We start from the raw sequence: 27,956 nt of genomic DNA on the forward strand, positions 1-27,956 counted from the left end.
CAAGTCTTCTGCCCAGCACCTCCAAAGCTAAAAATTAGAAAGGAATGAGGCGCTCTGTCTTAAAACTATCTTCACCCCTTAGAGTCTGGATTGCACTAATCACTCACCAGGCTTTTACATGATCTTCCAAAGATAAAGTGACAGTTCCCTGAAGATGGAAGGTATTTCCCCCAGTAACAGGCACTCAAACTCCCTCAGCTAAAGCAAGAACTGCAGTAGCACAAATATCCAGTTCTCACCTATCTCAAAGCTGAAGGGAACATCCCACCTGAATCTTAAAGAACTGATCTTACCCATAACGTAGGAAGATACTCAGAGGAAGTGATCACATTTCCACTTAAATCAAATTGGTTAATCTGCCGGAAAACTATGATGTTTATGTCATCGATGTCATTATTCCCAACCTAAAGGGAGACAAGAAATGCTGCAATGAGGGGCCGGAGGGGGAACCACTGTGCTGTCAGGCAGCCTGAGAGCTGCACTACAGTGAGCTTTGCTCCCTACAGTAAGAAGTGAGGTCTCTGAAGCAGATCAAGAGCAAGGTCACACACTGAGGGCAATGGTCGGCCTTGGCCCCAGGCATACTGCATTTGATGAGCATGGTACTTATCTTCTAAGTTTTAATTACCTGCCAACATTTAAAAAGAAAAATTCAACCACAAAGCCAAATTGTTCAGCTTCTCTTGAAAAAAAGATAAACCTGTTCATGGGGGTTAGGGGCAGGGGCAGGGTGACCTCCTCTGGATGGGACCCCAGGAGGGCTCTCTTTTCCACACCTTCCCAGCCACAGTCTGCATCACTGCTGTGACCCCGTCCTAAGCCACAAGAGCAGGGAAGTGTGAAACTGTAAAGCTTTCTAGCGTGAGATGCAGTTATCTGACACCATAAATTCAGTTCCTCAGTCAAAAAGTCTTCATTAGCCCACCATCCTCCCTCCGAATGCCTCACAAGTTTCATGCCTAATGAAACCACCTAAATAAACCTGAAAGGAAGCTGGTATCATTGCACCCAAGCCCTCCAATCTAGCCAGTGAGTTATTCCAGGAAAGAAAAGCATTACAAGTGATGTCTGGGCCCCTCCTGGTGACCTGCAGGGCTGCCTATTTGAGATTGACTGCATTAAGTCATCATCCCAAATGTCAACAATCATTCCCCTCCTCAAAGGGGAAAAACGTCATCTGGAACCTAGAATGCAGGGTGGCCCCATTGCCAATTGAGTCCACATCCTCTCTCTGAGCTCCCTTGATCTGAGATGTCACCTCTGTTTCAGTACCTCAACTTGCAAAGTGAGGAAGGAGGGTACAGCCGCTGGCTTCTGTGCCAGGACAGCAGCACTGTTCTCTGAACCCTACACAGGACACCACAGAACAGGCTGTGAAGTTCCTTGTACCACAGATGCAAGGCAGACAGCCAGAGGAGCATGGAGGCTGGGAAGGCTGACCCTGGAAGCAGTTGGGCCAGGGCGCACCTTACCTCGATCACACGATGGTGGGGTAGTGCCCGTTCGATATGGTCATTGCCTTCTGCCTTCAACTGCACATGGTACACACACCCCGGCTGCAAGGACACCAGTGTCATCTCTCCAGAAGGGGCTTGGCTGCCACACCTAACCTAAACTGGGAACACTTCTGTTTCTGCATTTCCCTGTGTGGTCTGTCCACCTTCCCAGGAATCCCCTTGACTCAGAAGTCCCCTGGTGACACACATCTGAGTCTCGCCATTCCTTCAATCCCAACTCCATTTCATTTTCTTCTACCTGAGGCGAACTATATGTGGCTTATTTCAAGATTATACACATAACATGCTCTGACTCTTCTAAACGTTTCCTTGCTACCCCCCTCTGCCCTCTGTGTATAAATACATCAGGTAACATGTGGAATGACCTCCAAAATGCTACAAGGGACATTATCTCTAGGAAGCAGGATTTGAAGCTTTTGCTTTAAAAAAAAAAATCTTGTTTATATTTACTTACTGCTTAAATTTATAGGCATATTATCATGTTTACAAAAAAAGTCGTTCTGAACCAGTATAGAGAACAGATAACAAGATTCTGGACTTCTACAATTATGCACACAGTTATCATTGCCTTAAGCAAACAGCGCAGCACTCGGGGCAGTTTGAGACACACTGATCAGGACCATGTTCTGGGGGAGTGAGGGATGGCAATGGGGACAGGTTCCTATATGCTGCTTAGATTCTGTAACAAGCACATGGGGCTTCTACAAAGACAATAAAGCTATCGCTGAAAATAAAGTATACTGTAAGAACAATCAAATGTATGATCACCAATAACACGTACTCAATGAGGGCTGGCTACTATTTGTACCAAAAGGAAAAGTCTTAAGAGCTCATTTTAAATGAAAGGAGACAGTGCCACTGGAACTGGAAGGCCTGGGCCCTGCCTACTCACTCCAGTGCCTGGGCCAGTCAGGGCCTATCAGGGCAGCCGCTCTGATCATAACTGGCCCTGATTCCTCACCCTGCAGCCAGATATCTCAGGAATTCACCTGCAGACTTTGGCAACAACATCTAGATGGCTTAACAAGAACACTGATCAACAAGGTCAAATGAACAAATGGGCCCAAATGCTCATCCTAACTGTGGTCGAAGTCTCTAGGAAATCTTCAGCAAGGCATCTCCAGGTTGGCATCCTCTGGAAGAACATTCACCTCAACCCAAAACCCTTCAGAAGACTCATCAGAAGACTTTCCATCACCTTGTATATGGAAGGTATACACTGCCAGCAAGGACCAACTCCAAAAACTACTGAAAAAATGTTACAGAATTAACACCTGTGAGGGAGGAGGAGGTGGTAGGAAAGCATGCAGTACAGTGGAAATCTACTGCAATGCTCAGTTAAATTAAATGAATGTGTTAAGCCTGGCAGCCTAGAAGAACACAACTGGGCCAGCAGCATGCTGGGAAGAACACAGGTGACAATTCTCTCTTGCAACCAGGAGACTGAGATGAATGAAAAGCCAGTCACCAAGGGGAGGGAAGGCCCAGCTAAGACAGCCAACTATAAGGTGCCCAGGCCCCATCCTCCTCTGACATTAATGAGAACAGCTGCAGGAAAGGCAGTCAGCTTGCAGCCTCCTCAGCACCAGCCAAGAGGGGTCAGCAGGGTTCTGGAATGCCCCAGTCTGCTGGCCTATGCCTCTCCTGGCAGTCTTAGGGATACCACAAAACACCTCTGCACACATTTTTTCTCTATATGATGAAATCCACTCACAAAACATGGTCAGAGTCTCACCAGCAATCCACGTAGCCGGAACTTGCCCTCTTCATCTGTCACGGTATCCTCTCCATAAATGCTACAGTCCTTCTGCCCCACAGCTTCTACTGCAACACCCTGCTCTGGTTCCCCATTCAGAGAAGACACGGTGCCATAGCAACTGGTATGACAAGAGAAGAAATGAAACATGGTACTCCAGAGGTTTTCCAAAGCACACAAGGGACTGCAGGCAAAGTGTTCTGTGTTCCCAGTTATAGCACAAATCTGCTCCTGCTCACAAGGATCAACCTAGGGACCTGGAACACATCCAAAATCAGACTTCGTGCCTGTAGGATAAGCTGTTTCCAATTGCTTTTCACATGCATTTTGAGGGATTCTCCAGAAAATTCTAACGTAAGAGGTGAAACTTTATATTCTTGCTAATCTTTAAATGATGAAGCAATCATTAACAGGAAATTAATTCAAGAGGACTTTTCATTTCATTGGAAATGGTCCATTTTTGTAAATCCAGACTTTCTGATGAATCTTCATCTGTAGTGCTTTTGTATGTGTATATACACATGCATACCACATACATGTATATGTGCATATACATAGAGGCCTGCAGGTATCTATCTGCCTGTCTGTGCATGGCTACTACCTATCTGTAGCAATATTTGTATACCCTTCCTCCAGAAGTATCCAGAAAAGCTGGCAACACTGGATGTCTTGGGAAGGGGATACAGATAGATTAAGTGACAGGACAAGAGGAAACGTTACACTGTGTGTAGTTTTCAACATTCTAAAGCTGTACCCAAGCAAATGCATTTCAAAATTTAATCAAGCTTAAAGTTTTTTTAAAAATGAAACAGTTTAGAAACTCAACAGGCTCACTGTGGTCAGGATCACAATAGGAAGCTGCTGAGTGAGCACCAGGCTGACATAGTAAAACAAGCAAAATTCTGACCTCACACCTCACGACTTCCTTCCTACCAAACCACTTCAGTGTGAAGCCTGGGGTGCATTTCTGGGTAAGAGAGTCTCAGTGTTACTCGCCACCAGCCCAGAGTGGAAGCAGAGAAGAACGTGCCCACCTGTAGGCTGTCCGGTAACCAGTGATAGTGATCCTCAGGTTCTGTCCCTCCTGTACCTCGATCATCTGTGAGGACGGCTCAAATCGGAACTCCTTCATCATGGGCTTGAAGTAGTACTGGCCGGGGCTCTGCAAGATGAGCACACATAAGCCCAGAGGCCATGTTAGCGCGGCTGAGAGTCACAACACACCCAATTCCGCCACCAGAGCTCAGGGCTTCAGACAGAGAAACGGTAACCCCTTCTCTACCAGGAATGCTTACAGAAGCATCCTGGCAAATACAGTACAACTCTAGCAATGGCAGCTGACATTACCACACACCTGCAGCAAATCTGTGAGGCAGAAGTCAGACCAGAATTCTGTGAATGAACAAACTGGCTTGGTACGATTCAGCAAGTAAGCAGAAAGAGATGAGCTGAGGTGGGGTGCACATCACTCTAAAGACAATCACCCCATTCCTGTGACTGACACGACGGCCAATGAACACACACGGCCTCAATCACCACCAGCCAGGGTCTCGGACAATGTCCTCAATGTGTAATAAGTGCCATCCTCCCATCGGGCAAAATATTCTTCACAGAGGAAACACACACTTACCACAGTCAGGGACTCAACATTATAAACAATGGGATCCCACGGTTAAACAAAGGGACAGTGTGCCCTGGGCAATTAATTACACTGCTGTGCTGATGAGTGGGTACACAGAAAACAACAGTGTGGAAAGGAACATGAATCAGCAGCAGGAAGTTCCAGCAAGAGCCATACTAACTAGTTGTATTCCCCTAAGACGTTTAAACTACTCCATGGTGACTCTCTGCTCTCACTACATCAAGCAAAACAGAAGTCACGCCTCAGTCTGTCCCAACTACCTCTAGGGGAAGGCAGGCAGGCAGTAAGTTACAAACACATTACCAGGTTTGAGAACGTCAGGATGCCGTTGTCCTGAGTCAAGAGGTTGGAACGAAACATGCCACCGCTAAGGGATAAGAGGACCCCAGGGAGAGGCTGGTCATCTTCAGCTTTTATCTAGGGATGAGAAAGTGAGACCAGAGTGATGTCAGTCTCAAAAGACATTTCAACAACTAGAAACTTACTGGATTTTTTATTTTAGGTGGTGCTATACCCCGGCCTGCTCTTGTCTTTTGTCATTATTCATAGAGGTAGGGAGTAGTATCATTCCTTCTCACAGGTAACTAATGTTAGTAAATTGCTGTGAAACCTTCCACAACTCTGCTCACAAAAATTTCATCACGGTTATGAATGCTGACACACTGGCAAATTTACTGAGGGGAAAGAGATGAAACAAAAAACGTCATGATGCACAAGCTCTCTTCCTCAACAACTGCGCCTAGCTCTCCGCTCCTACCAGCATGCAGCTCTGCCTCGCTGTTTCTAAACCACCGCTAAACACACTAAAGTAGGGGTTGGCAACACAGCAGGCGGCCTATTCCGGCACTAAGAGACAACCCAAACGTCTCCCAACATACACTTCCATACTTATGTGTTTTTCTGTTTTCCGGAGCAATCAATCAATCCCTAGGAATTCTTAGATCAGTGCACTCTAAATTCAGAAAGATACTACTAAATCAAATTTCAAAGAGGCTGTACTACTTCAGCCATATAAATTCCTATGCATGGGAAGACACACCAAAAAAATGGACATGGATCTAATTCCTGCATATCTCACCCAAAATGTGTCCTGCTGATACCCTACTTGGCATCTCCTCAATGACTCTAACGCCCGGAGTGTCTTCGACGCTTGTTAATTATTGCATTACTTCCATGAAGTGCCATTCCACATCCTTTGCTCATGATTTTTTTTCCTAGGGGGTGGTCTTTTTCTCATTGATTTTAGGAGTTCCTGGTAGGCCAGGGATACTACTTACAGTACAGACAGTTCTACCCAGTCTGAACATCTGTTAGTCTGGTTTAAAATATATTCAGCAACATCAAATTTTAAATTTTCTGTGATGTAAGGTGTCATTCTTTTCTTTTCACTAGTAGTTTATAAATATTCACACTTGAAGATTTCCGGACTCTTCCCTAGCAGGACTAGCTGACAAGAGACAAACATCAGACACCACCACAGGAACATTCTGTAGCCTTCCATACAGAACAGTTAAGGATGATGGCTTAAAATGCTTCCTGGAATGTACATGATCATGTGAAAGTTGACATTTCTCCACACTATGCTGAGTTAAAGAAGACAAAAAAGATAAGTACATTATGCAGAATTCCATCTATATAAAAACCCTAAACAAAGCAAATTAACCAGGAGAGGCTGACAGCAGGTGACATCAGCAGAGAGGGACTACCAGGGCCTGGAGAAACCTTCAGAAGTGATGGTTGTGCTATTTTGATGGTGATGGTATTGCTGTGGTATAGTCATATGTAGAAACTGTCAACTAGACAGTTTTTGTGTAGCTTTCCTGTGTTTATTACACCCCAGTGAAGTATGCTTCTGAAAAGACAGGGTTACCTCGAAGCTTACACCAGCCAAGGCATAAGCCTTAAAGTCTCCAATAGTTCCCTCCACTGCAGTTAACACGTAGCCCTCCTTCTGCGAGGTCACAGTGTACTCCAGGTTGCTGTGCAGGGGGCCAACACTGAGTGACAAAAAGCAGAATGCTACTAACTGCTTCCAATCGTGGAGAAAGCATGGACTTCCCCCAGGAAGCCTAGGTTCCCAGTTTCTTCAAGGGGATCCCACTGGACCCAAGCACCAGTTCCTTACTCAAGGCCTTACCTATAGGCGCCTTTGTCATCAGTAAAGACTGTAATCAAGGGTGAACTTGCCCCCTTCTCACTGATAACAATCTCGACTCCTTCCAATTCTGGGTGGATCTGGCCTTCGAGGAACAAGCCTGCCTTTCCATAGATCTCAATCAGCTTCCCAGGGCAGCTTTCTAGAAAGGGAAGAACAGTCATAACCATGAGCTGCAAAGGGAGGGCAGTAGCTAGTTCGGAGTTTCCCCTGGAACTGAGATATTAGACATGAGAAGCTAGATCCAAAGGAGGTCAGTGCCCCACATGACCTCTCTCCATTCCTAAAAGGCCTTGTTCAGCTGCCAAGGACCTGAACAGAAGACCTAAAACAGGCCAGGTATTCACTATACCTCAGCTTTGGTTTTTACAAGGCCACTGATAAGGGAAGAAGTCCTGGAGCCACAAACAGAGCAATGCTGCTCCACCTTCCAATCCAATGGTTAAAATACCCACCAGGGAGCTTGCTTGCAATATGCCTAACTCCCAAACCAGAAACACACAAATGCAAGTAGACTGGAGGCGTAGCTCAGTGATGCAGCACTTGCACTTGCCTGGCTTCAACTCCCAGTAATACACACACACACACACACACACACACACACACACACACAGCCATCAGTTGCAATCATTCCCAAAAAATACTTTCAAATCGCACCCTGCCAAAGCACAGAAACTCATAAACAGCTCAGACATATGAAGACCAACTGAGAATGCTAGCATTTAGTAGATTTGCTCTCTTTAAACTATATCAAGGAAACCAAATCCCTTCTAGAAAAGACTTTTTCAACTGCAGCCACAAAAGTTACCATTCATTGATCTATCCCTTTATCAAACAATAATATCCAAGTGCAAAGAGTGTTTTAGGAGGCTATAGACATGCTGCACCATAACCACACACAGTCTTTTTTTTTTTTTTTTTTTTTTTTTTGTCTTTTTCCTTTTTATCGGTACCGGGGATCGAACTCACAACTGCCTGCTTGTAAGGCAAGTGCTTATGCCGCTGAGCTAAATCCCCAGCCCCCACACACAGTCTTTCAATGCAGAAGGAAGTGCAAAGGAGTGACACTTGCTCACAGAGTGGACACACACCTCCGCTGACCACAGCTTCCATGGAAGGGGGATAGAAGAGCAGCTCCTTAGACGAGGGGGTAACTGTGATTTTCTCTCCAGACCTAAAAGGTCAGAACACTTCAGTTTAGGTGGTTCTGTCCCTGCAGAACAGAGGATGCTGCAAAGAAAACCACAAAAGCGCTTACCGGGCCCAATAGGAGAAATCGTATGAGAAGGGACCTTGTAACTCATCCACCATCTCTTGCCCAGGCGGCTTGGTCCTGCCTTCCCCACCCTCTTCGTTGCCATTCTTTTCCCTCTCCTGCCTTCGGGTCTCAATCTCTGCCAGCTGCTGCTCTCTCCGCAGTTCCTGTGCAGACTTCAGAGGACCCAAGACTAAGGCTGGTTCACTGTCAATGGATGACCTGGGAAAGGCAGGGGCAGCCCATACAATTCAGTTGCACATCCTTATAGTCAGTGAGAACTTGACATTTCTATATGCAGTGACTCAAGAAAAACTGAAAATCTTATAATGACAGAATAGCCTTCTGTTTTAAAAATGCTTATAGTTTAACAAAAAATAAAAACAACTCCTCAGATCTGCAGTAGATTGGCTAGAACAGAATACTCTTGACTTTATGATGTGCCAATGAGAATGCGCCTGCTCCACACAATCCAGCGCTCTCTGCCCAACACTTTTGCCTTCTTGGTCCACTTATACCAAGAATCCACTAAGTGAGAGAACTAGGGACTGCTTTACCACAGAAGATGCAGCTCTCAAGGAAACTGAACATCCTTGACCCCAGAGAATTCACACCCTAGTGTGAAGGGCAGGTGATAACCAGAAAAGTAACATCAGAGGATAATAGTAAGCACAGCGGAAGAAAGGTATCACAGCATGGAAGAACAGAGTGCCGGGAAGGCTGCTATATATGAGGGGTAGGGGTGGAACCTTGGGTTTACTCTAGTTGGCACGGTAAGTCACTGGCACTTTAGTAGAAGGAGGACTTGGTCTCCACCACAGAGGAACAACACAATGTCATGAGGCAACTCTGGACCAGAAAGGTCAGATATGAAAAAAATCCAAGCAAGTCACTAAGGTGAACTGTACCACACACAGTATGAGACAGCTATGTTAGGATATAAAATCAAGGGTTTGCTGAGGGACTAGCTAGATACAGGGTGTAAGAGACAAAGAACCAAATAACAGCTAAGAAAATGGAGCTACCTCCCCTGAGGAAGTAACACTACAGAGGAGGTCCGTGAAGAGCAACAACCAACAGTCTGGGTTGCCCTGGTAAGGAAAGGATCCCCAAAAGGGTTCCAAGAGGAGCCCTCGTGTCCAGCCACAAGTCACATGTCCTACAATCCCCAGCACAGGAACATGGAAGAAAGACCCTCCTGAAGTTGCCAAAGTTAACTCAGAGAAGATGAAAACAAGACAACATGGAGTCGGCACTGGAAGAGCATGGCCTGCTGGCCGTACAGTAACTCATGCTTTCCAAGCAGGGACACAGCACGACGCTGGCCCAGCAGCAGACACCATGCTGGGCCCAATAAGGACACCCAACAAAAACCTGCCCTCTCCCCTCAAAAACATGCCTTCCCTCAAAACCTCCCCTCAAAACCCTGTCTCCTCATCAACCCAGTCCCTTCAGTCAGAAACCTGACTTTTCTCCCTCCCTGAGCCCAGAGGCCATCTATGGCCACATTCTGTCCACTTGGCCTCTTCAACCTCTCTCTGACCAATGCGTTGCTCTGCCCTCCACTGCCATGGCTTTGCTGAGAGACTGGCTAGATGGGCAAGGCTGGTGAAGGCCACAGCGCCTCTCACTTGATTCTGCATCCTTCCCAGCCCCACCTCAGCTGATTCCCACTCCTGGGCCTCTTCTGTCTGTTTTCTACTCAGCAGCCAGGGGGATCTTTTTGGAACAAAAAGTCACCCTTGTATTTAAAACATGTCAATGGGGTCCACAGAACAAAGACCTTCAACAAGGCCAGCCCCCTACCAACCTACACCTTCTGCATGCCCTCAGCACAAGGTCAAATTCAAAGCTCTCAGCATAACTATGAATTTCCAGTTCTGTGTCTCCCTCCATAGGAGACAGTAAACTACATAAGGGGCCTACTGGGTCAAGTTCCTAAGCACCTCATCACCCTGAAGGTTCCCAATAGTATTCCCTGCATTCATGACACAGGAACAACGAAGTGGTGCATGAAGATGGAAGGATAGCTGGAAAGGAAGCTGTACCAAGAGCAAGGAGGGAGCAAGTTACTCAGCACTGCACTCTGTCCAGCAAAAACGGTCACACTGCCAAAACTCTCTGATTTCTCAACAAAAATAGGGTGTCAGGAGAACCTCACCATACCCTAGAAAATCTGCTCAGAAGCAATATGCACATGAACATGACCCTCAGCAAGGGACTGCCTTCCAAACACTTTCTCCCAATTCTTCTTATATCAGGTGCCTTTTCTATTTCAAAGCATCTAAGAAAAGGTATAGCGGAAAATAGACAATTTTTTTAAAAATTTGTTAGAACACTTGCAATACAATGAGCAAACCCCAGAGATATTTTTCCCTTAGCAAAAAGTACAAAGAGTTCACACAGAAACAGAATCAAACTGTCAGAAGGCTCTTCCTCACCCACAGTTAATTCTTTAATCGTAAAAGAGATTCAGGCTGCTGTGAATTTATGGCTCTGTTGTACAGGTATAAGAGAGGGAAGGCTATTTGTATAAATACCTAAAGATAAGAAATCGGAAATAATTTTCCAAAAGTCTTTTACAGAACTCCCCAGGCCTTGTCTACCACCTCCCACTCTTGATTTACCAAGAAACACTTGTCTTACTTGATAGTCACAGTGACGTCCATCATTTTGTCAGTGGTGATAGTTCCAAGGACATGGTGGCGAATGGCTGTCAACGTCAAGATACTGGGTGAAGACCTATAAATCAGAGAAGTGGAAAGAATCCACTAGCAATACCACCTAGTCATTCTCCAAGGAATACCCACAGCACCTGTTAGGGGAACTGTCCCCATCCCGAGATATACTGCAGGAAATAGTTCTTAGTTTGGGATGAATTAACTCGGGAGGTCCACACACGTCTCTCAACAGGTAAACTAATTCTACACCCCAAAACTTTACTTTTCCAATTCCATACATATTTTTAAAAGTATAAACATGGAAGATTTGAACTGAGATATTCCCATCTATGAGGACTGCAAGATTCAACAGAGATTAAATTTAAAGTATTTTACAAACATGGTCTTTTATTCTGAGTTTACAGAACTCTTAGGAGGAGATTCTACCTCCATTTCTGAGTAATTTATCTAAGTGTCTGTTATGGTTTGTGTTTGGATGTGGCCTAAAGCCTGATGTAGTCATGGGGGACAGCCTCTGGAAGGCAGCTGAGTCTAGCATTTCTGATTGGTTCGTTGTCTAGCGCTGGGATTGGTGGTGAGTGCTACACTCACCCAGGGGCAGGGAGCTGGTATAAGGGAAGGAAGGAGGTGTGCTCTACTGTTTTTGCTCTTGTTGCCTTTGGTACCTGCTGGCACCATGAATGGCTGTCCCTGTGCCATGCCACCCTACCTCGGAGCTACCTAATTATGGACCAAACCTCCAAAAAATGTGATCTAAATAAACCTTTCCTTCCTTAATTTCAGGTATCAGGTATTTTGTACCAGCAACAAAAGAAAAGTAACCAAGACAAGCTGGGTGTGGTGGTGCACACCTGTAATCTCAAAACTTGGGAGGCTGAGGCAGGAGGATTGCTGCAAGTTCAAAGCTAGTCTGGGGTGCTTGCTTTGGCAGCACATGTACAAAGCCAGCCTGGGCTACAAAGTATGCACAAGACCAGCCTGAACTGCATACCGAGACCCTATCTCAAAAAGACAAAAGAAAAGAAAAGTAACCAAGACAATGCCTTAAAACCACCAGAAATTCATTCTAATCTTGCTTCTGCCAGAAAAAAAGAAAGAAAAGTTCCCTTGTCCTCAGAAATAAATGAAGAGATGACTATTCGCCCTCTTCTACCAAATGCGCACAAGGCCACAAAGTCGTCAATACCCAGGCTTACGTGTCATAGGTGTAGAAGGCTTGCTCAAATCGGTGGCAGGAGCGAGGGGTCACTTTGTACACACCTATGGACAGGAAATGGAAGTAATTTTTGGAGAATGGTATCCATTACACTAAGCAATTCCAACATTTTGAATCCCAAGTCAGGTTCTATTTGAAAACTCAAATATGTTGCGGATCAGTGATAACAGGAGCAGAAAAACCAGGAAGACATCTCTTTTGCTGCCTGTGATAACATCTCACCAACAACCCAACCATTTCACAGCCTGATAAAGGCAAGAGCTTTCCGCTGTCCATAACACACAACTCACAGTACTTCCATCTGCACAGACCAAGCTAACACATACTTGCCCAAGAAGGAACAAAACACACATTTTTGCTCCCTGGACGTGGGACAGTTCACAGGTAGATACACAGTACCAGCAGGCCCAGAGCCTCACATGTGTACCTGTTCACACCTGGGCTCAGAAGTGTGAGCTGGCTGGTCAACCTGAACACGGCACTGACAGGAGGGGGTTCTAGAGCTTTTTCAGGTATCACTAGCATGTCACTAAAGCACGCCTTTTGACTTAGCAAATTTTTTAAAAGCAAGTTTAAATTTGAATAAAACTTTTAGGATTTCTAAGAGAAATTTCAGACTTGCCTGTTTAGTCAACTGTCTTTTTACACTCTGCTCTTAGAGTAGGGACAGGGCTGGAGTGTAAATACTTATAATTTTGCAACCTCATGTCTTTCCTTCCAGTGCAAAATATTTCTTTCTTAATATTCCTAAAGAGTTGTTTTTTCTTTACAATAAACAAACCACACCTCGATCCCCACATTTCCCTTACTGTTCTCTGGTTGTTTTTGTGCTAGCTGCAGCAGGCCAGCTGTAGCTTTTCTCTTGCCATGACGACTTCTAACTGTCCTGTACAGTATGCTCAGAGTTAGATAACTCCTCATACAAACAAACTTTTAACTATCCAGAACAGCTGTTATAAATCAACCTATTATTTATAAGATAGAAGAGAGAAAGAGAGAGCAAGAAAAAGGACATTTTCCTCCTCCAAATTAGACTGAGAATTTTTCTTCTTAAAAGATTCTGTTAAAGACTCACAAGGTAACCACACTGAACCCCTCCTAGAAAGGAGCAGAGGGTAGCAGAAAGTCCAGAAAATCATAAAACCAGAGAAAATACTTTTACACTGTGAGCCCATACACTGATACTCAGATCAGGAGCAAGTTTCATCATTTGCCAGAGGAATACAGTCAATTTCAGAAAAAGCAAAGTATAAAAATACGGCTAATTTCCTACAAGATATGAGATTAGTTCAAAGCACCCCTGCTGTTTTCTTTACTCTGAGCAAGCAACAGTGTGGTTCTCATCAGAAAAATAAAAGGACCAGCTATCTCAATTCATTTTGCTGTTCTTTTATTCAACAAATACTGACAGTGCTCCTGTTCCAGACTAGGTACCATGCTGGAAGCAGCACACAGTGGACAGTTAGACAGGTGTGGTCCTGCCTTCGTAGCACTTACCCATCTGCAGAGACAGAGAAGTATTCCATCATCACTGACATACCACCCAGGCTATGTTTACTAAGAGAACAGAACTGAGCGCTGTGACAGAGGGTGACAAGGGAGGCTTAAAGGACACTGGAGGACCAGCTCCTGCTGGAGAGCAAATCAGAACCAAGAACTAACTGTGAGAAGGCAGAGCAGGTATGGAGCAGGGTGGCAGGGAAGACAGAGCATCTGCACACAAGTTGACTGGTTCTCTGTTACCAAGAAAACTATCTTTCCTCCCTCAAAAACAGATGCTGATTACCTATAGGCTGGCAATGTCCAGCCTCAGGCAACAAATCAACTGACTCACACTTCTTTTGCAGCCCGTAGGGACCATGTGACACACTCTGGCCAGTGAGACACAAGGATGCCTCCCAGAAAAGGAGACATGAGGATCCCAAGATTGAGTCCAGCCTGGGTAACTTAGTGAAACCCCATCTCAAAAAATAAAAAGGTCTGGGGATGAAGCTCAGTGTGCAGGCCCTCAGTTCGGTTCTCAGTTCCACCAAAAAAAAGAGAGGCTGGAGTTCAGAGCGGTATTCAGGGCTATGGGAGCTCAAAGTCAAGATTAAGGGTTTTATATTTTGAGAACCAAGAGAACTGAATTATGTCCCAGGAAAATGCAACATACAAGCACAGGGAGATGCCACTTCCCATCTACCCAGATGACTATCAACACAAAGCAGACAATAACAAATGTTGGAATGGACCTGGAGCAACAGAAACCCTTGTGCACTGCTGGTACAAACAGTAAGTGGCACAGCCTCTTCAAAAGCCAATGAGTAGCTTTTCAAAAAATTACACATAAATTTATGATATGATCTAGCAATTTCATTTAGGATTATTTTCATATTCCAGTAAGGAAAACAAAAACATATGGACACAAAAACTTGTACAAGTATCTTCCCAGCAACATTATTCATAATGGCCAAAAAAAATGGAATCAAACCAAACACCTATGGGCTGGGGATTTAGCTCAGCAGCATAAACGCCTGCCTTGAAAGCTCACAGTCGTGAGTTCGATTCCTGGTACCAAAAAAAAAAAAAAACAAACAAAAACACACTGTTCTAATGTGGTAAGAGGACCCCAGCCTTACTAAAATACTATTTGGCAACAACAAAAAAGAACAGACTTCCCATGCATGCTACAGTGTGGATAAGCTGTAAACCATGCTAAATGAAGAGAGCCAGACAAAATACCAGCATTGTATGGTATTTAAATACCTGTAACTATTTATATGAAAGGTCCAGAAAAGGCAAATCCACAGGGACAGGAAATTAGTGGCTGCCTAGGACTAGGAGCAGGGAGTGGCTCTCACTAGGAACATACGACCTTACTAGAAGCGATAATAATGTCCTAAAACTGGACCACAGTAATGGCTGTTCAACTTGGTACCTTTACTAAAAATTTTTGTATGGGCTGGGGATTTAGCTCAGTGGCTTAAGCGCCTGCCTGGCAAGTGCGAGGTAATGAGTTCAATCCCCGGTATGAAAAAAAAATAAAATAAAATAAAAATTATTGTATATCTTAAATGAGTATTTTTTTCTTTCTTTTTTGGGAGTGCTGGTCTTTAAACCCAGGGCTTTACCCATGCCAGGTAAGTGTTTTACCACATAGCCACAACCCTGACCCACAAATGGATGAATTTTATGGCTTGAAAACTGTATCTCAATAAAATTAAAAGGGAGAGCAAGAACCCTGAAGAATTTTCAGCAAGGTGGGAGATAATTCGACTTCAAAAAGATCATTATGTACACTAATAAAAAAGACTATATACATTATTAGTGAGTGAATTTTACACAATGAAAAAAAAAACAAAGAAAGGTGACTGAAGAGAGGTCACTGGCTCACAAACACTTCTGAAGGTGAAAGATTCCTTGGTCTCTGCCCAACTCAAAGCCACAAAACCAGGAACAGCTTCCAACACTGTTCCCTCCACAGGTTTATGTGGAGTACAGCCCAAACTGACAGCATGATGCAAACAGAATGAAGATAGGAAAGATGCCTTCAAAAGCATCCTTGCCACCTCCCCATTTTTCTAACTTGTGGCACATCAATTCTTCCAACTTACCAGGCTTGGACAGGCAGAAGCGGTTGACACCTTTGGAGAGGTTGTAAATCCCCACATTCTCAGGTCCATTTCCATCCTGATAAAATTCCTGAGGGACCAGAGCCAATACAGTGACTTAGTAGGGGAGACGGAGACACCATGATGATTAATAATATTTCTATTTCCAAACCAGTCGTCTGTTTTGCCCATTAATCATTTTGAGCAGTTGGGTGCCACAGGAAAATTAAAAACCTTCAAAAACTTCCAACACAAACATGCTCCTTTCATTCAGTCAACTAATATTTATTGAGCACCTGCTATGTGACAGACACAAGGCTGGGCCTCGGGAGGCACTGGCATGGCTCCTGTTCTCAGCGGGCTTCCCTTTTAATTCAGGAAATCAGACAATCAATGCGTTAACAAATAAATTAATGATTTCGGCTAAGGGGAGTAGAGCTAAGAAAATAAACAGGGAACAGGAGAAAGAATGATCACTGTGCAGGGTCCCTGAGCATTCCAGCCTCAGGCCTGTGTCCTCCTGAGAGGGTAACAGTGGGGAGACAGCTGCAAGTCGAGAAAAAAACAAACAGCCTGTATTTCTGCAAAGGACACACCCCTCCTGACAGAGGGGCTAGAATGTGCAAAGGCCAGAGGAGGAAGCAGCATTTTATTCAACTAGAGAAGACCAGGCCTCGAAAGCAAGCAGAGCAGCAGGAAGTGAAGTAAGAGCTAGGTCACTGTTAAGGAATATGGATCTCCATCTATGGAAGCAGAAATCCACTAAAGGGTTGCTGAAAAGGAAGCCCTATTGCTTGCTTTCAACTCAATATTCATTAGCCCATTTCCTGTAATAGGGAAGTTTATTTGGTGTTTATGGCAGTTGGAACAGCAGATTGGCATGAGGAACACCGTTCTTCCCATGTCTATCACAAGCAGTCATTTACCATTTTCCTTGGTTTCTTTACTGGGTTCTGACAATTACATTTGCCACTGCTTGACATCAAAAATTATATTAAATTGGGCCAGGGCTTTAGCTCAGTAGCTTAAGCACCTGCCTGCCAAGCATGAGGTCATGAGTTCAATCCCTAGTACCCAAACAAACAAAAACAACAACAACAACAACAACAACAAAATATATATATATATATATATATATATATATATATATATATATATATCTCATAAGTGAACTATATAGACATTACCTTTCTTGGAATCCATTTAGCACACTTTATCAGGCCAGTATGAGAACAGTAAGAGAACAGCTCTGCTATCTGCCTTAGAATCAATATTCGGGAGAAACTTATCCAGCTGTGTCTCTTAATATATCAACAGCGGCATACTAAAAGGAAGTGTTTAATACTGAGATTCACAGAAATCTCCCTGCAACTGCAAAGTGGGTTGTATAATTTCATGTTTAAAGGCAAAAACTGAGGCTCTGAAACAGTCGATCAACTTGCCAAAGCACAAAAGCTACGTGGCTTACGAACCAACAGTCTCCCCAAATTGTCTGATTTAATGTGAGCCAAGAGAAGGAAATCCCCTAAACACAGGCATCTTTCTACTCTGGAATTTTAAATCCTTCCTACTTGTGCCTTCCCTAACAGGTGGACAAATCAAGAAGCAGAAAAGGAATTCTGACTTGACACTATTATAACTCCCTTGGCAATTTCTACAAGCTGAGCGTTTCTCCAAGCAAGAGACCCCTCACAAGCCACACCTACCAGAGTGATGGCATGAGAAAGGGAGCACCTCAGCATGTAGCCCGTCTGCCGGAACTCCACTGCCGACACATCGTCCTCCAGAACTTCCACCTCCAGACTCTTGTTCTTCCAGCACCAGTCCTCATGCATGATGCTGACTGCAAAGCCAAACACGGCAGAAAGACACATGGGCACAGAGCACTGCAGCCCTGCACCCGCCAGGAAAAGTGCAATGGGAAAACTAACTTTAAAAGTGTGTGTGCCCACGGACATATATAAACACACACACAGATAGCTGGCAATGCTCAGAAGAAGTTACTGCTTAAGAAAAATTAGCCATGAATATCACCAACAAAGAAATCCAGCTGGCCAAAAAGATCAGGTTGCAAATAAAACATCTATGGGTTAGCATACTTTTCCGGTAAATATTTTCAGATATTTTGTTTTTGAGGTGGGGTCTCTATGTCCCCCAAGTTGGCCTTGAGTTTCTGGTTCACAGGATCCTCTTGCCTCAGCTTCCTGAGTAACTGAGACTACAGACATGCAACACCATCCTACTTTCAGTTTGAGGCCACACACACTGTGACCTTGACTATTCTACTCTGCCAGGGAAGCTCACCAGCAGCTACAGTCACTATAGAAACAATAAGTATAGCTATATTCTAAGGAAATGGTTTTATAAAAACAGGCAGTCAGCTTCTGTGGAGAAGTTTGTTCCCCCCTTATATAGAAGTCCACCTTATAAACTATCCACTAACAGCAGCTCTGAGTCGATCTTTGAAAAAGTGAAAGTCCAAGCAAAAAAGGCTTTCTGGGAAGTAGGGAAAAGGCAACTGCCAGTGATGAAGTCCCTGCTCCTGACTAGGCAGTGTGCAAGGGGCCTTACAGTCTTAGATTCTGCAGAAAGGTTGTATTACTTCCATTTTATAGATGAGAAGACAGGATCTCGAGACTGGCGATTTAGCTCAGTGGCATAAGTGCCTGCCTTGCAAGCTCGCAGTCGTGAGTTTGATCCCTGGTATCAATTAAAAAAAAAGTCTCAGGGATCAAGTAACTTGCCAATGGCACACAGGACTAACAAGTAGACCTGTGAATGGAATTATGTCACATTCCTTTCTGGTGTCTAGAAATAACATGACATGAGTCAGGGTACCTTTTCCAAAACAGATGAAGGAGGAGAAAACTGAGGCTCAGAAACAGGAAATGAACTTGCCACAGCACAGAAGCAGTGTGGTTTACATACCAACAGCCTCTCCAAACTGCCAGTCAAATTTGATGTGCAGCTAGGACAAGGTTCAGAGTCTGGAGCCCTGTGCCACTGCCAATATTATGTGATGTGTTTCAAGGTCACCAGGCAAAGAAAAGGTCAGCAAGGAAACGCACACCAATAAGACACAATCTGAGAGCTGTGTTGTGAAAGCTTACACAGACAGGAAGTGCTGCAGTCTGTTCTTACTTTTGTATTTTCCCGGGAGCACACTGTCAAAAGTGAAAGTCATGGAGCTGACTTTGCCTGAGAGCTGGAGGCTGCGCTTCTCGCCCTGGCGGCTCAGGGACTGCAGGGTCACCAGCAGGTCACCGCAGGTATCTGCCGGGGAAAGACAGGAGGCCTCATATGAATGGAGTCCCAGAGCACAGCACACATCTGCACTCTGGGCTGAGGGATACTAGTCACCCCCAGTCCCCAAGAGGCAGAGCCCACAGGGCTCCTTCAAAGCCAGTGTACACCGACCAGATACCAGGCAGTCACCCGTGCAAGCGGCACACAGCGAAGGCAACAGAGAAAGGACCCCCACTGTACACCCCTGTTCTAGTGGGAGGGGAGGAAAGACAGGAAGAGCAACACTCATGAGAACATGCTGAGACAGGAGGGAGTGGGGGTGGCATTTTCACAGCACCAACAACAGGAACAAAGCACAGAAGTGCTGAGCCAGTGAGAGACCCGGGTTCTTTATCACAATGGTAACACACCGGCAGTAGCAAAGCCTGAGAGAGCCCCCTGTATGTTCAGGTACTTTTCCTAGGGTAACACACACCAATTCCCTTAAGCCTCACAAGGCAGCTACTGGCATTATCTCCATATCTTAGACAAGGGGCTCAAAAGCACAAGGAGATTAAATAACTTTAACCCAGTCACACAGCTGGGGACGAAGCCCAGGAGTCTGGTTCCAGAGCCTGTGCTTTTTTTTTTTTTTTTTTTTTTTTAAGGCTAGTCAAGTGAAGCAGTGGGAGTGGAGAAGGAACAAAGAAATCTGTAACTGGTTGTGATCAATTAGTTGTAAACACCACTGCACTCGGACCAGCCGAGCCTGTGCTCTTAACCACTGTGCTACACTGCCTCTTAACAAAGCCATATTTAAGCCTCATTAAAAACTTCCAGGAGGGCTGACAGTCAACACTAGCAAGACAAAAGCTGGGACTGAAACTTGGGCCTGAAGGAAGCATGCAAACACAAGTGGGCTCTTTTGAGAGCCCAAGCCAAAATATGCAGGAAAATGTTTCAGCAACTACTGGGGCAATAATTCAGAAAGAACTATTGGTATGCGCCAGATGGACTGTCAAAACCCATCCGCAGAAGTGCCCCCAGTGTGGGCCAGGAGGAGAACCAGCAGCTCCTGGGAGCCTACCATTGCGTGGGATGAGAATCAAACACCCTCCCCCACCCGTAGCTACTGGGGACAGATGTCTCAGCATTTCTTGTGAGGATGACCATAGGCAATATAGCAAATATGGGGGATTTCCTTCTATCTTCTGTTTGAAGGCAAAGGTTATTTTCACTGTTTTGCTTTGTTATGTTTCTTTTGCTCTATTCAATACTCTCAATTAGTTTTATAATGTTCTGTTTTTGGCTTGATTTTGCTATACCTAACTGACTGGACAACTATCGTGAAGATAACAAGATATATCTTATTACTAGCATCCCAGTACCCTACTGTGAAGTTCTATACCAATTTCACTGCATTGTCTCGATTGGCTTTGCTCTGTCTTGTTCTGTTGTATTTTTACTACTTTCAAAATAAAAGAAAAAAAAAAAAAAAAAAACCCTCCACAGGACAGCACTTGCCTTTAACACTAGCCAATGAGGACCACTCACCTCAGTCCCACCCCACTCACCCACTTCTTTGCAACTATCTGCTCTTGCTTTCAATTAACATCTTACCCAAACAAGAGACTTTCCCAGAGACAGATGCCAAGAACTGCACAAAGGCCACATCCATCACAGGCCTGTCAGTCACAGTAAGAGGGAACGTCTGGGGTTTCAACATCAGGCCTGCTCTGGTCTCAGCCTCAGGAACCACCACCTGCAGGAATGCATAGATTGACATTACAAGTGTACACAGGGACTGCTCCTGGGCACTAAAACATTCATCTGGGCCCAGAGGGCAGCAGATTATAAAGAATAAAGGTTCATTTCCAAGCCTAGTTTTATTATCAAAATAAATTCACAAACAATCTGAGTAAAGAAACACATTTCTATGGGTGTCACAGATGACAAACAGCCTCCCATAGTCCCATGGGTATGTGTAAAAGGGTATCACTGCAGCTCTCCACAAAGGCACACAGGACTGACACAGCCATCTGCACACTGGCAAAAGCCACACAGCTCCCAGCCCCTTCCCCTGGCATTAGTTCCTTCACAGCATATGCTATGAATTTGGTGACACTACATGGACAACTTTTTGGTTGAATCCAGTTACTTTCTTCCTTTCACTTTTTACTTCTTCTTCTTCTTCTTCTGTGTGGCTTTCCTAGACCAAGAATGGTAGGGAGGCAGTGGTTACCTCTATCTGTATTATGCACAACATCACAGAACTGCTTTCCCTCGGGACAGTCCTTCAGTGCTTCCAACAGGAAGGCTTGGCAATGGGGCAATCTTCACAAAAAGCTGGCTGATGTCAAAGAAAAGCGCTGTCAACCCACCCACTACACTGCTGTGTGACAGAGTGAAAGTGCCACTCTCCTGCCCTGTGTCCCCACAGATGGAGGGATCTCACCCTACTGCAGAAGACAGCAGTCCTAAGGGAACCTTCCTGCCCTATTTTCCTTTAACCTTTCCCTGCTTTGCTCTTCCCCAAAGAGAAGCAACAGCAACTAATTTGATGGAAGAGAGCCTGAGATATATAGAGACACAGTATTTGCAGGGGGAGGGCCACTGCGTTGGAAGGCACAGTGGCCAGTCTCTGGTTGTCCTGCCACTTGTTCACTTGGTGCAGGAGTGCTCAGGCCTTCTCCCTTGCTTCTCTGTCTGCCTGGATGGACAGACTGCACGGGGTCTGCCCATGTGCCTCCACCTAGGTCAGGGTAATGAACAGGAAATTCTGTTTTGCCTGGGGTCCCGGAAGCCATGCATCATGTAAGTTTTTGAGCTGCCATTTAAAAAGAGCTCATTTTGATATCCTCTTGGACTCAGATCTGCAGCAGCCAGAAGACTGAGAAAATGTAAAGGTGATTGACAGCTTGATACTAAACCTTTGCAAATAGCATGACTAAGTAAGAGTCCTATAGCATTTTTTTTTTTTTTGTCTTTTTCCTTTTTATTGGTACTGGGGATCGAACTCAGGACTGCCTGCTTTCAAAGCACGCGCTTATGCCGCTGAGCTAAACCCCCAGACCCTATGGCATTATTTTTGAGTTGGATGTCTGTCTGCTCCACTAACTGTGATGTGCAGGAAAGTGAAGACTGAAAAAAAAAGCAGCTGGGAATTCAAATACTCCTTCTCAAGCCCCACTTTGACTCCTAACCCTTTGGAAAATTATTTTTTCTTCTTTTCCTCAAATATTTTATATAAAACAAAACTCGTCGCACCTGGACTTTATAGGTTCCTGGTTTTGCTTTGAAGCAAAATGATCCATGAGCATCTGTCTCCACGGTGACCAAAGACTTATCCTTGTCTTGAGATGAGAGGACCACCTTGTATTTATTCATCTGCTTGGCAGTGTCAGGAAAGCGAGTGATTGACACCTCCCCACAAACACTGAACCTGCAAGAAGAACACCATTCACTCCAGCATGAGAACTCAATTATTGTGGGACAGGCGCTTAGCAACCTCAAGATACATCCCTGTTCTGGCCTTTGTGTCTCAGACTAGTTTAATCTGACCAAAGAGACAAGACACAGCCTAAGTGATTTCTGCTTTAACAAGCAACCTTCAGAAAGGAGTAGACCTCTTTCTACAGAAGAGAGGCCTATGGTGGAACTGTTTGTGTGTTCCGGGTTACATTGGTAATCCCCCACTGCAAAAGCAATTTTCAGAAAGTCTGCAGATAATAAAAATGTTTCAGATAATGAGACTACTGACAGGGGAACAGGCTTGGACTGAGAATATCATCTGGGCCTTAACAGCCAGAGCTGGCATTAACCAGGCCATAAAACAAGGCAGGGTTATTAAAACAGTGTCTCACTTGTGAGTAGATATCATGTATGGATAAAAGCAAACTGAGAGATTTGCACAGAAATTTTTAACTTTAAAAGTTTTTAGTTTAAAAATGCAAAGCTAAAACTAAACTCTTCAGGAGCTGAGAGTCACAAAAGCAACTTACAGATGAAAAGCCCTATTAATAACAGAAAATGACTCAGACTTAGAACTCAGGTGAACTTGTGGAAGATGCTCAAAGCATCTCTGACAAATGTCAGAAAGGTACATCTGCCTGCTAACAAAGACCAATGAAAACCATTACCCTCAGTGTATGCTCCTCATTTTTAGTTAGCTGACGAGGTAAAGTGTAATAATAATTATATCTGGAGCCTCTCTTGTCTCTTTAACTCCATAAACGTTGTATTTTCTAAACTTAAACAGTCATTTTAGATAAACATCATTTGTTCCTTCTGACAGAAAGATAAAAAAAAAACATCATATTTGATCAACTATGGGATATAGTAAATGCTGGAATAACCACTCTGCCTCAGATGAAAAACAGTAGAAAGATAAACAAAATAGTAGATGGGTATGAAATGAAACACAGCATAAAGCAAAAGAACAGTCATTTTGTTCCAGCTTATTCTCTATTGCAGGGATCAAACCACAGCCTACAGGCCACACTGTGCTCACCACTTGGTTATGTGGACTGTAAGCCAAGAATGGTGTTCGTACTCAGAAGCGTTAAGTGGGGGCAGGGAGAACAGAGTATTATCTCAAGACGTGTAAAAATCATGTGAAATGCAAATCCTAGTACCCACAGGAACCCAGGCACACTTGTTCATTCACAAACTGTATATAGTGGCTTTCACCAGAGACTACATGGTCCACAAAACTTAAAGACTTATTATCTGGCTCTTTATAAAAATGCTTGCCAGGGCCGAAGACACAGGTCAGCAAAGGTCCTAAGTTCAAACTCTGTTACCAAACAAACTTACAAAATAAATAAAATGCATCTGCCAACTGTGCTGGATGAAAAGTCTATTGTCACATTCTACTACTGGCACTTTGAGACTTAAAGGACAAGGAGGAACACTGACAGAATTTTCCTAAGGACACTACACACTGTCTTATTCTGTGCACTGGTCAGGGGACACATCACCTTGCCTGCTCCCAGGTAACGCTCTGTGCCTTACTAAATTGTAAATGTTTTAACCAGAAGACCTACTTTTAGCTCACATTCTCATTTAAAGAAAAGCACCCAGGTTCTTTAAACCTCAAATGCATATTGATTTTTCATTTGGAAAAACTGAAAAGCTGTTAGGAGAGAGTTCAATTATACTGATATCCTTAAAAATTGATTTGTCTCAAAATATTCTTTCAACAGAGTTTAATATATTTGGACAAAACCTACTACCTTGGTACATATTGAAATAACTGTAATATCACAGGTATTTGAACAGAAATAAAAAGTTTGATTTTTAAGTAAATTGGGACATAATTTAGTTTAAAAAAAAAAAAAGAAAGTAAGAAATACCAACATATTAAAAAGGCAAATGTGCCATGCTGGCCCTCCCTCACCTTCTGCAAGAAAAAAACAGAAACATCAAACCAAAAATGCTGAGTAAAAAATGTAATTTTTCTTTCTTTACTCCAAATACTCCATTTTAAAAAAAGAAAGTATATAAAAATATTCCTCCAACAACCCAGGCATTGAAATAAGAGGCTGGGCCAGACAGCATCTGACCTATCAAACCCGTCTGCTTCTCACCCCTCGCCTGCCAGCACCCTGAACCCCACATCACGTATCTGCTCTGGACAACAGTTACAGTCTCCTATCTGGGTCTGCACTTACGTCCTGTTGTCTCTCCAGTCCCTTCTCCACCCAGTAGCTAGGAAGAAAAAAGTTAAAAAAAAATTAAACGTCTCACAATCTGTACCCCGACAGCTCTTCACAGCTCCTCCTGCACTGAGAGGCAAAGCCACGGTCACAAAGCTCCTGCCTTTGCCACCCGCCTCCGACCACGCTGCCTGCCTGTCTCCTATGCCACTGCACCTGCTGCTTCCCTGCCTCAAAGCCCCTCACTTATTAACCCTGGTCGGCCCTAAGGAAGCCACAACCCAGAGGCTGTGCAGAGCTCGCCGTCCACCAGAGCACGCTGCTCACTCCCCTGTACCATTCTTATAGCAATTTATACCCACAGGAGTCTTTATATTGAGCGTATCTCCCAGTGTGATGAAACCCCCATCACTCTGAAGTTGGTTTGGTTCCTTGTCACATCCCTATTGCTTATCACAGTGCCTCACCCACAGTAGCTGCTCAAAGTTTATAAAAGGGAGGGAGTTTTTTGGAGGATGACTGGCTTCCTCACACCTCCCACTTACTGAACCAGCCCCCTGACTTTGACTCCCACCTGTCTACAGAAAATTGTCACTGTGTCCTCCGCAGTGACCAAGCCAATCGATTGTGTTTTGCAGGGTTCAGCTGCCTGACCTCCTAGTTGCACACTGTGTTATACCTAAAACCTGCTTTCTTACCTCCCATGACCCATACCCCAGGTCCTTCCTGGGCCACGTTCTTAAGTGCTGGCACTCCAATTTACTGTTCCAATTCTACCTGCACCTGCTCTTACCCACACAAGGTTCTGGCCAGTGATTTACAATCCTCCCAATACCAATTAGAGAGCTCCACCTAGTGGCCCTACAGATCCACATGGCCCAAACTGAACTGGCACCTAACTGGTTCTTTTCCATCCACAGCCAGTGGTCATCCTGCCATTCCACAAGTCAAGCTGGGAAACCCTAAATCTTTCCAATCCATCCTGGCCTTGTCAACTTTTTTCAGGCCCCCTGCACCCTGATCAGTCCCCTTCAAAGTGGGGACTGCACCCTGATCAGTCCCCTCCACACCCTCAGAGTGCCCTCCTGTTCTGGTTTAGACATGGAAACATGTGAATGTGTCCTCCACAGCTTCATGTGTTCAAATTTAATCCCAGTGTGAGGAATTAAGAAGGTGGAGCATTAATCCAGGTATGGTGGCTAAGGTGGAGTCTTGGGGAGGTGATTAGTATTAGATCAGGTCCTAAGGATGGAGTCCCATGATGGAATCCTGGTGGCTTCATAAAGAGGGACAAGCAGACACACGTGTGAGTTCCCTCCCCCTGGCCCATGTATTACTTCTCTGTACGTTTCAGGACTCTGTCACCTGCCAGGAAAGTACCATCAGATGTAGCCCCTCCACATTATTCCTGAAGAACCTGGAGCCAGCATAAAACTTTTCTTCATAACTCAGCCAGTCTGTGCTATTGTGTTACTGGCAACAGAAAAAGGACTAACACACCTACTAAAAACACCAAGCAAACCATGTCACCTGAATGCTCAAAGCCATGCCTGGCTCTGTGGCTCCTGGACAAGGTCCTTGCGTTCCAGTGGGCTGCAAGGAGGCCACAATCTGTCCCTGCAGCGTTTCTAGCCTCATCACTTCCTTCACCTGCCCTGTATTTGATGTTCCTACAACACCAAGCTGTACACAGCTACCCACACTGACACTTCGGCACTGCACGGCTTTGCTCAATTCGTCCCTCCCCACTAGGCCCTGCACATCTCCTTCTAAGCTACAGACACCAAGCCCACCACTGTCAAAAAGAAAGATGGGAGAATCCTCACTGTGCAGATTCCCCCCACAGGGTGGCAAAGATCCAAGGCCTGACTCCAGGTCAGACTACACAATGTTGCTTCAGAGGATCAAGCAGCATGAACTCAACCACAGGATGCCTCCTCCCAGTTTACAATCAACACTATACAGCAGCAAGAGCTATGCCAATGACCAGAAACACCTTTCAACACACTACTTCAATCAACTACTAGATCATCTTCCAAAGTCCTCAAGGAATAGGCAAAGAAAAATCTCACAGACATGAAGGCCAAGATGAAAAATCTTTCTCTAACTTACCAAACCTGTATTAACTTTGAAGCACAGGAAAGTTTTTTCAAGGCATCCAACATGTAAGTACCTTTAGTTTGTAAGATTTGCCACTAATTCTTCTAGGGGAGGCAGCCTAAGTAGCTTTCTCTTCCTACTCCTCCTCCTCCTCCTTCTTTTTTTGTTGTTGTTGTTGCTGTTTTGTTTTTATTTTTTTTTGAGACAGTATCTCACTATTAGTTCAGATTGGCCTTGAACCCACTATACAGCCCAAGCTGGCCTCAAACTCACAGATCCTCCTGCCTCAGCCTCTTGAGTTCTGGGATCACAGGTATGTGCAACCCCAACAGGCTTAGATGTCTTACTAGACATTGAAGAGTGGATGCAGATCCCTGGTAGGAACACACAGTCAGGTCAAGGTGAAGGTGATATCCTACCTAACTTGTGCACTGGTACTTCCAGGCCCACAGAAATGAAGCTTACCCTGTTGCAATGATATCCGCCAGCTGTGGGGTGTTTGGTGCAATTTTGATTGTGAGCGTTTCAAAGTACAGATGTTCTTTCTGGGCATGGATGGTGTACGTGCCTGTTGTGATGTTCTCCAGGCGGAAGGAGCCATCAGCTTTTGTTCTGACTGTGAAGCAAATATGCAAACAAAAGATGAAGCAAAACCTACTGCAAGACCTAACATGTATACAGGAATGTGTGACAAAAGGCCAGTGTGTTTTCATAATTATTGTGATTTTGCTCCTTTCCATTGCTATCTAGGATTCAAAAACAGCCCTGTCTAACAGGCTAGGAGCCAACATGTCTGCTCACCTTTGATTTGGTTGTTCAGAGTGACCACGGCCTCAGAGACACCCTCGCCTTCGGGTCCATTTAGGACCCTGCCAGTGACAGAGAATCCCATGACGTGGAACACCGGCTAGAAGATGAAGGACAGATGATGCTCATGTGCCTGGGCCACAAAAGCCTCCTCTCACCTGGTGTGCCACTGCTCACTCTCACTGCACTCCTGCCCAGATCCCTCTCACATTCCCAGGGTCTGCCTTCCCTGCTGACTGCCACCACATAAATGTTTGCCAAACAGTTGAACAGGAAGGGTCCGCAGGCTCACTTCTCAGTTTATAGGTCATTGCCCCAGCCTTACCCCACTCCCGCCCCTCTCTTTTAGGTG

At 44.7% G+C, this 27,956-nt stretch overlaps 1 protein-coding gene across 1 annotated transcript in view; it reads right to left on the reverse strand.

The window, feature by feature from the left end:
- LOC100713781 (BOS complex subunit NOMO1) overlaps positions 1–27,956 on the reverse strand; it is a 55,011-nt gene that overhangs the window by 7,853 nt on the left and 19,202 nt on the right. The window contains exons 10-27 of the mRNA XM_003477788.5: positions 27,599–27,704; positions 27,263–27,413; positions 22,308–22,482; positions 20,661–20,802; positions 18,957–19,088; positions 17,522–17,658; positions 15,819–15,906; positions 12,203–12,266; positions 10,972–11,067; positions 8,329–8,547; positions 8,162–8,244; positions 7,053–7,212; positions 6,786–6,912; positions 5,219–5,332; positions 4,308–4,435; positions 3,253–3,394; positions 1,473–1,556; positions 294–404 (exon numbers count right to left, since the gene is read on the reverse strand). Of these exons, the coding sequence (XP_003477836.1) occupies positions 294–404; positions 1,473–1,556; positions 3,253–3,394; positions 4,308–4,435; positions 5,219–5,332; positions 6,786–6,912; positions 7,053–7,212; positions 8,162–8,244; positions 8,329–8,547; positions 10,972–11,067; positions 12,203–12,266; positions 15,819–15,906; positions 17,522–17,658; positions 18,957–19,088; positions 20,661–20,802; positions 22,308–22,482; positions 27,263–27,413; positions 27,599–27,704 (2,259 nt within the window). The remainder of the gene's footprint in view (positions 1–293; positions 405–1,472; positions 1,557–3,252; positions 3,395–4,307; positions 4,436–5,218; positions 5,333–6,785; positions 6,913–7,052; positions 7,213–8,161; positions 8,245–8,328; positions 8,548–10,971; positions 11,068–12,202; positions 12,267–15,818; positions 15,907–17,521; positions 17,659–18,956; positions 19,089–20,660; positions 20,803–22,307; positions 22,483–27,262; positions 27,414–27,598; positions 27,705–27,956) is intronic.

This window comes from Cavia porcellus, unplaced genomic scaffold, assembly GCF_034190915.1.
Source record: "Cavia porcellus strain 051 isolate PalLab524CR breed Dunkin Hartley unplaced genomic scaffold, mCavPor4.1 scaffold_16, whole genome shotgun sequence".
NCBI lineage: Eukaryota > Metazoa > Chordata > Mammalia > Rodentia > Caviidae > Cavia > Cavia porcellus.